Source organism: Numenius arquata, chromosome 1 (genome assembly GCF_964106895.1).
Source record: "Numenius arquata chromosome 1, bNumArq3.hap1.1, whole genome shotgun sequence".
NCBI lineage: Eukaryota > Metazoa > Chordata > Aves > Charadriiformes > Scolopacidae > Numenius > Numenius arquata.
This window is the reverse complement of record NC_133576.1, coordinates 129,534,943-129,548,746: the sequence shown is the minus strand read 5'-3', so window position 1 is coordinate 129,548,746 and position 13,804 is coordinate 129,534,943. Positions and strand designations below refer to the sequence as shown.

General features: G+C 47.0%; 1 protein-coding gene across 1 annotated transcript; it reads right to left on the bottom strand.

The window, feature by feature from the left end:
• Window positions 1-6,138: 6,138 nt before the first annotated feature.
• Window positions 6,139-11,948, bottom strand: GPR83 (G protein-coupled receptor 83). The gene is made up of 4 exons (XM_074153833.1): window positions 11,574-11,948; window positions 10,699-10,824; window positions 9,512-9,645; window positions 6,139-6,763 (listed from the first exon to the last, which is right to left on the bottom strand). The coding sequence occupies exons 1-4, from the start codon at window positions 11,946-11,948 to the stop codon at window positions 6,139-6,141; spliced, it is 1,260 nt and encodes a 419-aa protein (XP_074009934.1).
• Between the last annotated feature and the right edge of the window lie 1,856 nt (window positions 11,949-13,804).

The window sequence follows — 13,804 nt, the reverse complement described above, 5'->3', positions numbered from 1 at the left end:
AATTCGTTTGTAAAGGTGATAGCTTAGTTTAAATTCTTAGAAAAACCTTTACATGCACAGCCCTGGACTGAGGCTACATTTTACCTTCACAGCACTGACACTAGACAGTGCTACAATACCGGTAGCGTTGCCGTGGACCACAGGCCTAGGGACAGGAGCCTGAAGGGAGAGAGAGAGGGAGGGAAAGAGAGAGGGAGTGAAAGTTGGGAGGGAAAAACCTCATCTGACATCAACTAGTGCAAGAAAGGCTTCAAGGACTTATTTTCCCCTGAGTGCTATTCAGAATAGTACAAGCTGCCAAATACAACCTGGCATCGTCTTTGTTCCCTTTCAAGGTCTCTGTGTAATTCTATGGAGAAAATGAATAAAACACCAGGAACATTATTAGAAACAGAGAATTAAAATTCATGAATTCATAGAACTTCTAAGTTAATTTTCATAGGCCTGTCATGATATTTTTCAAGGAAATAGAAAAATAAGGAAGCAGTATTGTCAATACGAATAATTTCACTTTTGAACAGAAAAAAACACAGCACTCTTTAAATCATGAAATTTGCAGAGGCAGCCACTCAAGGTTTTGGAGATACCAGCATTAACTTCACCTATGTGACCTTCATTGAGTTCCCTTATTCATATGACAGAAGATGCATTCTCTAAATGCAATTCATTTTTCCACAAAACTCCCATGCTCAGGCTTTGTGGATCTCCTGCAATGAGCAGCTCCTCAGTGCCTTGCCTACTCTTTGTCATCCAGTAGACACAGCTCTGTCACGTTCTCGATCCGCTCCAGGGGCACCTGTGTGAAAGCTCCAGAGAAACAACTGAGCCAGGTTTAAAAGAATCACCTATATTGATAACCTAGGGCATGACCGATGGCAGCCAAACTGGTGAGCTCTGGGGAACACACTGCCCCAGAGCCAGAGGGTTATGCTCTGCTAAAGCTGTCAGCAGAAGACCTGTGGTGTGATGACAGGAGGACAGCCACAAGGTCACAACACCTGTACCATTGCTCTCCCTTCGCCCCAACAGAACAGTCTTTACCTATAAAGACACTGAAAAGGAGGGAAAGAACCAGCAGGTCTTGCCTAGTATTTATGGAAGCAGAAGCAGGCAAGATTTTGAGGGAAAAGATAACAATAATAATCATTGACTCTTAAAGAGTATAAAATGACCATCCAAAATCTAGTTCATTGCTGTCAATAAAAAGGAACCCAAAAGACATAATGAGGAGTCAGTAGCCAGCAACCCTTGAGCTCTGTGTCACACAGGAGTCAGCCTGGCCTGACCAGTCGGACACACACAGGTCTTCATGTTTCTGAGGACGTGGGTATGAGGGTGAGAGTGTGGAGAAATGACTTGCTTAGAAAGTCAGATAAAACAAAATGATCTCCCCTTTCCATAATGCCTCATGTTTAGCTCTGATTCATTGTATTCCTGGAGGGGAAAGAAAAGCCTCCCAACAGCATGATCCCTACGTGCTCCAGAGCAAACTGTCCCTTCTCACACCAAAGTCCCCCACAGGCTTGTTCTTGCAGATCTCTTTTTCTAAAGCTGGCTACTAAACCACCTGTTTCAAAGCACCGCACAAGGCCAAAAATTGAAAGGCAGCTGAAAGTCCAGCTGCAGCAGGTGGGCAAACACACACAAAAGGGAAAATGAAAGAAGATAATCTCCGCCCTGTACCCATACCTCGTTTTCTCATCACTCAGACCATCCCTTCATAGTCACTGAGGTGGCATCTGAATGCAGGTTACGCACCAATGGCTGTATTCACATTTTAAAAGAAGCCTCTGGCCTGCCACAGAGCTGGGGTAGAATGAAAAATTATCCATGATGCCCAATTTAAATTGCCCAGGACATGATGTTTCTGAAATAGTTTGCATCATACTGCACTTTGTGTGCCCACAACCCCCACTGGTTTCAGCAGCACTGGTGAATGCAAAATGTTTCTCCAGAATCCCAAATCAGGTATGAAGAAAATGAAAAATAGCTAATTAGGAAACACTCATCAGAAATTGCTCTGTACCGTGTTAAATAATTTGTAGCAGGGTGCATTACGTACAGTTATCAAGGGCACCATTTCTAGTGCTTTAACGATGGGCTTGTCCTTCTCTTGCACGCTTCTGTCCTCTTCTCTCTAAAACTTGTACCTCTGCTGGCCACTGGCCACTTGTCCATCCCTAGACCAGGCTGCTCAGGCTCATTGTCCAATCTGCCTCTTCTTTTCTTTTTACAAGGTCAGCTCCTCCTCTGCTCTGTAATTAAACCAAACAGCTTCAGCACTTTGACACCCCGCTCCGTGCCCAGATCCAGCACTGGTCAGAGCTTGGAGGGGAAAGGTTTTCCACCCAGAGCAGGGGTGCAGGATGCAGAGCTGTAACTGCAGGAGCTCAGACCCACCTGAAACAAACATCGCTGTGACTGGGCATTTGAGGATGTTGCCTGCTGGAGGTACGGCAAGTTTCTACATACATAGCTCTTCAAAGGATGATAACAGCACCCAGAGAAGGTGAATCTTAAGATGGCCAAAGGTTACCTTCAGTTTCAGAGAGAACATCTTACTGAGTTCAGATCAGGAGCCTCTGGACCCAGACAAAGGTAAATACAAGAATCCAGCTGGAGAATCTGTTGTAAGATATGTATGTGCCCAAAAACAACCGCGCCACATTCACTGAAAGGAAAAAAAAGAGCTCTGATGTAAAACATGGGTTGGTCCAACTGGCTCTGGCTTGGCAAAGCTGTATTAAAGTGTTGGGAATGCTGAGCATCACTTGAAGCTCACCTCTGCTGCCAGTCTGTCCATGAGCTCCAACTGACCATTAACCTGCAACCTCTCTCACACCAAAAGCTCCCTCAGTTGGAGTTCCCAGTGCACCCTGCAAGGCCACTAGGACCAAGGTGTGTGCAGCAGCCACAGTGATGTCCCAGGAGTCCCCAGAATAACGGGATGACAACTGATGCAAGATCTGTCAGCATGTCCTTCTCGGGCAGGGAAGCTGAGAGACTTTTTGCCCTCAAAGTTTTAGGCCCTTCAGTGTCTGATCAGCCTTGTGCCTGGAGGATGTGCAGAGTGCAAAATCCTGCCTGTGTCTGATGATGATGCGTATCACAAATCAAAGACACCATTCAGGCTAATCTCTGAAAACACTCTGAAAGTGATGATTTCTGCGCAAGAAAGAGACCTTGGACATCTAACTCAACTGAGTCGTCATCAGACAACAAACAGAATAATCACAATTGAAGTGTTTGTTCTTGAGTCTTTTAAGCTACAGGCTCACTGGAAAAAAAAAGAAAAGATCTTACAGAAAAAAATAAAGCATAAAAAGATGAATCCAAAATGCAAAGGAAAATTTTCCCCTCTCCTCTTTGACAAGACCGACAACAGCAGAACCATATTTTGAAAATACCTTGCTTTAGTTTTTTGAGGAGAGTCGCCCAACCCTGTGCTCACTCAGCTCTCCCCAGCCAGTGGGTGATGCTGGCAGAGCCATGGTAGTGTTGGTCTGGCAGAAGACACGAGGGGCACATGGCCACTGCCAGGAGCGAAGATGCTTTGAAGGATCAGAGCAGAAGGTCAAGCTACTAGCAAATTCTAACTTTCAGAAGTAGATTTCCAGGCAGACTTCCTCTCTCAAGTTGTTCATGACCAAACAGAGAAAGAATCCTGCAAAATATTGGATCCCATATGAAGATTTAAAATATTGCATTTCCCTAAGGGCAGATTTTTTAAAAAAAAAAAACAGTAGACAGCATTTTCCATTCCTCAAGCCAGGTGACTCTGTAGATAAACCCAACCATAGCCCTGATAATTTTCTTCCCTGAGTGAAGAAAGGATGCTTTTGGGAAGGGTCTCTTCATCTCTTTCTCCTCCTTTTGCCCAGACGGGGAAGCACTTCTGCTCATTACTAGCTTAAGCTGAGTAAAGCCATTCCAGAAATCCAAATAAAGAAATATTTTTATTAATGAGTATGAAATAACAAATGTGTAGCCATCAAAATGGGTTTGTTCAACATTTACAAAACCTGTAAGAAAATTAGGGTAGGAAGAGGATGATGTGGGCTCCCTGTATCTCCTTGCTTCACATCACCCCTTTCCCTTCCATCCTGTCTCTGAGTCTCTTCTTCCTCCTGTTGCCATCACACAATCCCTTCCCTCTCAGCTTCCTCCTCACTGCTTTTCTCCCTCCTCTTTGCTACCAGTGAGTGAACACTTGCTGCCAGAATCTGCAGGTAAATACAGACCGCTTTTCTTTTGACAGAGGAAACCAGTCTCCAGTGGAATTGGAATGGAATGGACTAGACCATTCCAGTTGGAAGGGACCTACAAAGATCATCTAGTCCAACTGCCTGACCACTTGGAAATGTTAAGGGAGGAGATGGGACTTGGTTTAAGGGGTCACCCCAGGCAGGAGGGAAGGTTTGATTCTGCACATCAGTGATATAAAGTACTCTGACTCAGGGGACAGTGACAAAGGGCAGTAAATTCGCACTGGATTCAAAGTGAGAGAGACAACGCCTTGTGAAAGCACAGGCTAGCTGCAAGGAGTGGTAGGCATTTCAGTCTCTTTTAAATACTCAGGTGTGTAAGACCTGCACAAGTCTTAGAATGATTTCAGAAATGTAATTTTATTACAGGACATTGGGAAAAACAGTTTCTCTTCTTTTTTTTTTTTTTTTTTTCCCATTTATAGTCATTTATAAAAAGAAGATTTTTCTCACTTCACTGCTGTCTGCTGCAAGCTAAATGTGGAATGGGGCACCCTGGTGTGACATTCAAGCTGATTTCCACAGCACAGGGACAGTTATTGCTCCTGTGTAACACAAGGTACAGATTTTGGAATGCTCATTTTTTTCCATTATTCAAAATCAGATTTTCTTCTGCTAAGAACATTAAGTTCTGCAAACTACTCCAGACAGCTGCAGTCACAACAATTTTCTTAACTGCCCCAAGAAGGATACATCTCACTTGCCTTTAAATGCACCAAAATTGTGCAATCACCAGAGGATATCTTGCAGAGAAATGTTCCACTTTTATTACTTGCTATCACAGATTTCATCTGTTCTCTCAAAGCAGTTCATTTATGAAGTGATTCCAGAGAGCTAGCGTCTTAGTTGGGATGAAATGTCCCAAATGTCTGATCTGAGGAGTACCCAGGTGCTTTACAGGATAAGAGAGCAACATTCAAAGACAAAATAAAAAATCAAACTCTGGGATCCTTTAGCTGCCACTTGACAGTAATGCAGAGATGCTCTGATCAAAAGGTCCTAGTAGAAACTCAGAGTAGTGTTTAATTACCTGTTCTCCTGTGGATGGTATGTCCAACATTCTCAAAAGTAAAGTTTTGGAGTTCAGTTCTCTATTTGAAGAAAAACTTTCTGAATATTCATGACTTCATCTTAGGAAAGAAAAAGTCTGTGTGATTCAGCACTGGTGGCGGATGCTGAGCTAACAGGTTGGTGTTCACCATCTGCTTATACAAAGAATAGGTAGGCATCCATTCTTCTTCAACCCTACCTTGGAAAAAGTGCCTGCGAGGCACGAGACTGCTCTTTTTTCAATTATCATCTTACCCTCCACCTCTCTGGGCGTACTTCCACCAAAAAATGGATTTGTGAAATATATCTGTTCACTCATTCTGAGCGGATCTTGACCTGTCAGGCCCCAGTTCAGAAGAAATGCCTTCCCATCCAGCCAGCAACCTAAAGGTCTACATCTTGACCATTTCCATGCTGCTGCTACTAAGAGACTTAGAAAAAGGGGAAAGGAAGTCTGATGTGATTAGATTGTTGCTTTAGTGTGTAAATACCAGCAAAACACACACACAGCCCCAGTGATAAAAAGGCCTAGTCATGCAGATAACAGTGACATACGTGCAGAGAATCTCATCCTACAAGCTGATACAAAGTCAACTTGACAAAGAGAGATCCTTGCTGGGAAGAGTTTGTTTTCTCTCCTTCAGGTGCTACACGCCTGCATCCAACATCCAGCTCTTTCACCCTACCTCCTGCAGAACCTCCTTCTTGGCTTTATCACGTGTGGTTGCACAGTCCCTTAGCAGGCCAGGGCTCCACATCTTCCCACCATTGTAGCTTTAGCCAAATCTATGTGTGGTCCTTACAGGTTTCCCAGGGCCACCATTTAGCTCACAGCTACTATTGGCTCAACTGCAGAGATGTCGGTCTTTCCTGACTGGATGTTGGAGGCCGATGGAAGGACATGGGAGACCTGCAACCTCTTGAAGTTGCCATTTTCTGGCCAAGCCAGTCGGTAGGATGGGACCGTGGAGGGAAGCCTCTGTTCTGCGGGTCTGGGAGGTTTTCTGCACATGTTGAGCAAAGCCTTCAGTTCCGATCGGAAGCTGTCGTTGAGCCAGCAGTAGATGAAGGGGTTGTAGCAGGTGCTGCTCATCGCGAACCAGTGAAAGGCAAAGTAAAGGGCATTGTTGGTGTGGATGGTCTGGCTGGAGAGGAGGATGACGTAGCAATTCAAGGGAAACCAGCAGACCGCAAAGAGGATGACGACAAGCATCAGCATCTTTATGGTCTTCTTATTCTTTTTACGAAGGGCAAAGTACTGCTCAGTGGTGACGTCCCCGATGACATTGCGCAGCCAGAGCTTCTTGGCCACTGTCATGTAGGCAGCAGAGATGATCAGAAGGGGCAGGACATAGAGCAAAATGAAGGTTGTTAAGTCGAGGTACTTCCAAAAGAGGTCAGCAGGCTCGGGGAAATCCGGCAGACACAGGCATCGGGTAACTTCCTCGCTGCAAGGGGAGACACGGGACAGGGGGTGAGAAAGAGTAGGGCCAGGTACCACGGGAGCAGTTCACCAGAAACAAGGGGATAGGAGGGAAAGGGCTCCTGCCATAAAGCCTGGGGGCAGACCCTTTGTTTATACACGTCACTGTTCAGCAGAGCTCTGCTGTGAAGGATTGGAGCCATGGAGCAGCCTGTGAGCAGCGTGCTGATAATTTCTCGTGGGCATTCATGACCTTATGATAATTTTATGAATTTCATCAATTACAAAATTTCCAGCTGCATAGAAGCAGGTTTTTAGTCTCTGTCCTTTGGCAAACAGAAACACAGTCTCTGCACATAGAATCATAGAATCATAGAATGGCTAGAGTTGGAAAGGACCTTAAAGATCATCTAGTTCCAACCCCCCTGCCATGGGCAGGGACACCTCTCACTAGAGCAGGTTGCTTAAAGCCCCATCCAGCCTGGCCTTGAACACTTCCAGGGATGGGGCATCCACAACTTCCCTGGGCAACCTGTTCCAGTGCCTCACCACCCTCACTGTAAAGAATTTCTTCCTTATATCTAATCTAAATCTCTTCTCTTCCAATTTAAAACCATTGCCCCTTGTCCTGTCACCACTCTTCCTGACAAAGAGTCCCTCTTCAGCTCTTCTGTAGGCTCCCTTCAGGTATTGATAGGCTGTTATAAGGTCTCCCCGGAGCCTTCTCTTCTCCAGGCTGAACAACCCCAGCTCTCTCAGTCTGTCTTCATAGGAGAGGTGCTCCATCCCTCTGATCATCCTCGTGGCCCTCCGCTGGACCCGTTCCAACAGGTCCATGTCCTTTCTGTGTTGAGGACTCCAAAGCTGGACACAGTACTCCAGGAGGGGTCTCACGAGCGCAGAGTAGAGGGGCAGAATCACCTCGCGAGACCTGCTGGCCACACTTCTCCTGATGCAGCCCAGGACACGGTTGGCTCTCTGGGCTGCCAGTGCACACTGCCTGCTCGTGTTGAGCTTCTCATCCATAAGCACTCCCAAGTCCTTCTCCTCGGGGCTGCTCTCCAGCCATTCTCCACCCAACTTGTATTTGTGCCTGGGGTTGCCACGTCCCAGGTGCAGGACCCTGCACTTGGCTTGGTTGAACTTCATGCAATTTGCACGAGCCCACCTCTCCAGCCTGTCTAGGTCCCTCTGGATGGCATCCCTTCCCTCCAGCGTGTCAACTGCGCCACCGAGCTTGGTGTCATCAGCAAACTTGCTGAGGGTGCACTCTATCCCACTGTCCATGTCACCGACAAAGATGTTAAACAGTACTGGTCCCAGTACCGACCCCTGCGGAACACCACTCGTTACTGGCCGCCACCTGGACATTGAGCCATTGATTGTAACCCTTTGGATGCGGCCATCCAGCCAGTTCCCTATCCACCGAGTGGTCCATCCATCGAATCCATGAGTTTCCAATTTTGAGACCAGGATGTCGTGCGGGACAGTGTCAAATGCTTTGCATAAGTCCAGGTAAATGACGTCAGTCGCTCTGCCCTTGTCTACCAAGTCTGTGGCAGTATTGTAAAAGGCCACCAAATTTGTCAGGCACGATTTGCCCTTGGTGAAGCCATGTTGGCTGTTTCCAATCACTTCTTTATTCTCCATGTGCCTTAGCAAGGATTTCAGGAGGATCTGCTCCATGATCTTGCCAGGCACAGAGGTGAGACTGACCGGCCTGTAGTTTCCCGGGTCTTCTTTGTTTCCTTTTTTGAATATTGGAGTTATGTTCCCTTTTTTCCAGTCAGTGGGAACTTCACCAGACTGACACGATTTCTCAAATATGATGGAGAGGGGCTTAGCAACTTCGTCCGCCAGTTCTCTCAGGACCCGTGGATGGATTTCATCAGGTCCCATGGACTTATGCACCTTCAGGTTCTTTAAGAGGTCTCGAACCTCGTCTTCTTGTACTGTGGGTGCTTCTTCATTCCCAGAGCCCCTGTTCTTGCCCTCCGTGACTTGGGCAGTGTGGTTAGGGCCCTTGCCAGTGAAGACTGAGGCAAAGAAGTCATTCAGTAGCTCAGCCTTATCCACATCCTGGGTGACCAGGTCTCCCGTTTCCTTCCGGAAACATATTAAGGACCTTTCCCTCATTAAAGCACTTTCCAAATATCAAGGCTCCTGGCAGCGTTTTGTGGAACAAGCAGCTGAGGCAGATTGTTTTCACTTATCATAGAATCATAGAATGGTTAGAGTTGGAAGGGACCTTAAAGATCATCTAGTTCCAACCCCCCTGCCATGGGCAGGGACACCTCCACTAGAGCAGGTTGCTCCAAGCCCCATCCAGCCTGGCCTTAAACACTTCCAGGGATGGGGCGTCCACAACTTCCCTGGGCAACCTGTTCCAGTGCCTCACCTGCTTTACCCGGGCCAAAGAGCAGAGGAAAGCCTGTTAAGTTTTTTGCCCATTTCTGTTTTGCCCCAACAGGTCAGATTGGTACATTGTGTAAAATACCAGTGTATAGAGATAGAGGGTCCAGGACAGATCTTCTAACTTGTTAGCCTATTTCAGGTGATTAGTGTGAGAGAATAAAGATAAAATAATCAAAAATAGAAACAAGGGCAGGATATCAGCCATTGCAAAAGGAATCTGAAATGAAAATTATAGACTAGATCCATATTTGTCTGAGTTCAACATAAGGTCAGGGCTTTCAGTAGAAGATGACCAAGTATGACCACTGAGAGTTTGGTCTCCAGGGAGACTGGGGGGAAAAGCAAAGCACATCCTTACCTGTATTCAAAAGTAAAGAGTTTTTGGTAGATAGCGTGTGGCAGGGAGAAACAAGTTGCCATGATCCAGATTACAGAGATGCAGATAACACCTTTTGCAGTAGATATGCGAGGTTTCAGAGGGTGCATTATAACCTGTGCAAAATAAACCAATAGTCAGACTTATGCCATTTAAGTAAATAATTATATATTTTTTTCATATAATCTTTCAGCCTAAGGTCTATTACTTAATGTGGAAATTCAACACGTAAGCAGGACTGTCTTCACCCTGCTCCCATGGACTGTAAGCTGTACATGAAAGCCTGAATTCTTCCTCCATGGAAATGGGTAATGTCAGATCCCAGTCCTGCCCTCTTATTTCAGTATTTGTGTCTAGGTGGGGAGAACTGCTGGGTACCAGCGTGTCTTGCAGGTATGTTCATTTCCAGATTCAATTTAGCTAATAGCAAAAAAAAAAAAAAAAAAAAAGAGAAAATCGTCTCAGACTCTTCAGTATCACTGACCCAGAGTCATGGGTTTGTGGTTTAACCAGAGGTCCCTGGGGATGCTCCTGGCAGCCAGAGCGTTTTCTGGAAACTAAGAAGCTTTCTAGCAGAAAATGTCAACTCTACTGATCTATTTTACGTGGTTGTTGGGTGACTCTGAACTGATAATGCCTGACTCTCCCCAGTTTTGAGCCCATTATCAACAGCAAGCCACAGCTGTGCTTGTGGCAAACACCAGTATGGTACAGACAGCTCTCCAGTATCTGGGGTACGAAGGGGTGAGAAACACCAGAGCAAAGGGAGACAGAGCCGTGGAAGCTAATCAGGATGTCCCTGATCATCACGACACTGTTTCTCCATGGGCCAGACAAACCACCCCAGCGGAGGGTTGCCCACATGAATTCCTATCAGGATCTTGGACTTTCTCCCTGTTTGAGAGCTACTGGATCACCCACTGCAGAGAAGCTCCCGTTCCCCAGTCAGAAGCGATCGCAAGGCGATGGACATCTCCCACCTCCCACCTTGCCGCAGGCTTGAAACTATTCTTTCCGTCTGACAGTAAGAACCGCTCCCCTGCCCTGTCAGCTCCTCACGCATCTTACATTAACCTGGGAGCTGAGAAGGAAAGGACGTGGGATCATCCCTTCTCACTTTAATTACACCCTGCCAAGCTTTGCGGCTGCCTGCCTCAGAGAGCTCTCACCTGGTGCCTGTCCAAGGCAATGGCTGTGAGGGTCAAGGCAGAGACGTGGAGGGAGCAGTACTGCGCAAACCTACTGACGTGGCACATCCCCTTCCCGAATATCCAGGTACTGTTCACGAAACGAGCCTAAAAACAGAATACCGTTAGTTTTGTGCACTCCCATGCACCTCCACGTGCTCATAGATACCTGAGATGCCGCTGGCGCATAATTCCTTGTGCTGTGTAAAAGGTGTTTTTAAAACAGTAGGTTCTTTGTATAATTGTATAACTTTCTGGCTGCTGAACCCTGAAGAGGCAGGCTGGTGCTGCTCAGTGGCTGGACAAAATCCTCCAGGACAACACAGCAGAGCAGCACTAAAGATGTTTGTTCTGTTCTCTTCACAGCGTGTTCTTCTATTGAGCCAATACATCCATTCTTCGCCGTAAGCCCTCCTTACAGGATAGGGCTGACCTTGCGCCTTATCTTACTTCAAAGCAAACTACAGCTTTTCAACACAGCTTGCAAAACGATGGTGAGCACTAATCTTTTTTTCTCAAGAGGTTTGTAGTATTACCTTGGAAATAGTTCAGAGAAGGGGGGGTGGGGAAAAAAAGACCAGATACTATAAAGCGTGTAGTAATCACCGTGCGGTTATTATTGTTCAAGCGCTATCAGGGCCATTTTTAACAAATGGATTATTTCAGGTCTTCACCTAGATAACAGGAATTAGAGAAGAAAAAGACATGTGGAGTTTTCCAAAGATAACTCCAATCTCTGTAATTTAGACCAGAACAAGTATCTGCAAGACATTCATGCACTGCCCATAGCGGCGTAAAGAAGAAAAGGCCACCGGAGCAGCTGCGAAGCCTTTATGGCATCTCTGCCCCGGTCTTACCAGCGTAAAAGGCGTGTTGAGGAGGGTGATCATGATATCGGCTACAGCCAGGTTGACAATGAACAGGCTGGTGGCGGAGTGCATGCGCTTGGTCTTGATGACAACGTGACAGACCAGGACGTTGCCGAAGAGGGAGAAGACGATGATGAAGGAGTACGCCGCCACGAGCAGGGCTTTCACTGTGATGCTCTGCGACTCCGCTCCGTACCGGCTCCTGCCCACAAAGCTCTGCCAGTCGGCCAGGCTGTCATTATCCCAGGAAAAGAAACCCGAGATGTTTGGGATTACAAAAGGCTCCTCCAGGCTCCCGTTGAGGGGAAACGTTCCTGGGGTGGTGAAGGTGGGGAGGGAGAGCCAGACGAAACAGGGCAACATCTCCGAAACGCCGCTCTGCTCCTCCAGGTTGGGAGCAGCTCATTAGCGAGTGAGCAGAGCTCACACCGGGGGCCGGGAGAGCCGTCCTCCCCTCGCCCTCCCCTCCCTCGGCCCAGGGACCAGCAGCGGGGGCCAGCGGATGCTCCTGCCTCCCGCAGCCTGCTTCTCTCCCCCTCGCCTCGCCGCTACTTTTGCTCCTTCAGCCGCCTTTATATCCCACCCCAGGTGAGCTCCGAACCGGGATCTTCTGCAGCCATTGGGCTGCATGACATTATTCCCGCTCTGACGTGCTGCTCTTCCACGCAGTCGTGCTCCCCTGAGCGCTACTCCAAGACGAGCATATCGGTGAGGAAGGCAAATCGATCTCCCCAGCCGTCAGCATCCTTTTTCTCTGCCAGCAGCCCACCTTATGTAAATCCTGTGCTATTTACAAGCCAGCAGCGCGTGGGGCAGCTCTGCGCTCCTCCAGGACACCGTTCACATTTAAGCTCCGTTTTAAAGGTCTGGCAGGCAAGTTTCAGCCTGTTTCCCAGCGTGACACTTACTAACTGGCATAGAATAAGGGCGGGTGCGTGTGTGTGTGTGTGTGTAACAGACGAATTTGGAATAACAAGCTGGTTTACTGTACTGACAGTATTTTTCCACAGACTTTTTTTTCCTCAGAGAGACAGCTTTCCCTTGGCAGGGCTTTCTTCTTGGAATAAAAAGTTTGATGTGAAACCGTGCTTCCTAGGGTTTGTAGAAACACGGAGGTAGCTACAAAGAGGTGATTATATGAGACAGAGGATGGGAAGGGATGTCCCAGCCCAGCCAGTCCTGTATCCAAAACAACAGGCGGCCGTACACTGGACCCAAGCACTGAGGAGACAGCAGCAAGCGTGTTCCCTGTGCTTTCCCCCCAAAAACACAGTAAGAAATCTAAGATCAGTATCAGGAGGCCAAGAGCCACAAGTCCTACCCAGTGCAGAAAGACCTGCCCCTCCATGAGTGCACGTATGAAGTGCTGCCCCTCTGCTGGGGACAGATCTGCTTGGGTGGTGTCACCCAAACCTGGCCAGGGCAGGTGTTGTACAGAAAAGGCTTTATTTAACCATCAATTAAAAGACCATTATCTGAAGAGCGTATATTATAAAGCCAGTCACTCACTGGTGAAAATAACACTTCCAGAAGATGCTTGTGACTCCCCCAGTGAAGCACTCGGGCTGCTTTCTCCTCGCCACTGCTCAAGAGTTGAACACAAGGGGACAGGCAGCACAGCCAGCCCACAGCGCTCCTCTGCAAACTGCTGCCAGCATCCAGCTCTTCCACAAAATTGCCCAATGTGAGCTTTTTGGGCAGTTTTCCTGTCTCTTTCACTCTACTGTGGCTTTGCTGAATATTTGAGCTTTCTGGGGCAGGTGGACTGGAAGTTACATGAGTGAGAAGTGACTTTTCAAAAACTATCCAGTGTGATCTCCGAGAAATAACACTGATTTTCCGAGCATCTTACCCCTCGTACGACAAACCACAGTGAGGATCAGAAGCATCCGTGTACAGCACAGTCTTCCTACACAAACCAGGTTACATTTTCCCCCCAAAGATGCCATCTTTACCTTCTATACAAGACAATTTGAGAACACCTACAGTTTAACACCAGAAACAAAGCTGCTGTGAATTTAACAGTTGACTGAAAAAAAATTGTGAAATAGGCAGAAAAAAACGTTGACACAATTCCTATTAATCCCAGATACTTTGTAAAATCTTTGCTTAGCGTGCGAGTTCAACGTTAAAAGATAGAGCCTCCTTAAGACATCAGTGAAACAATAAACTAGACAACTTAACTCTTTATAACAAAACAGGCTTAATTTGGTGTGGTG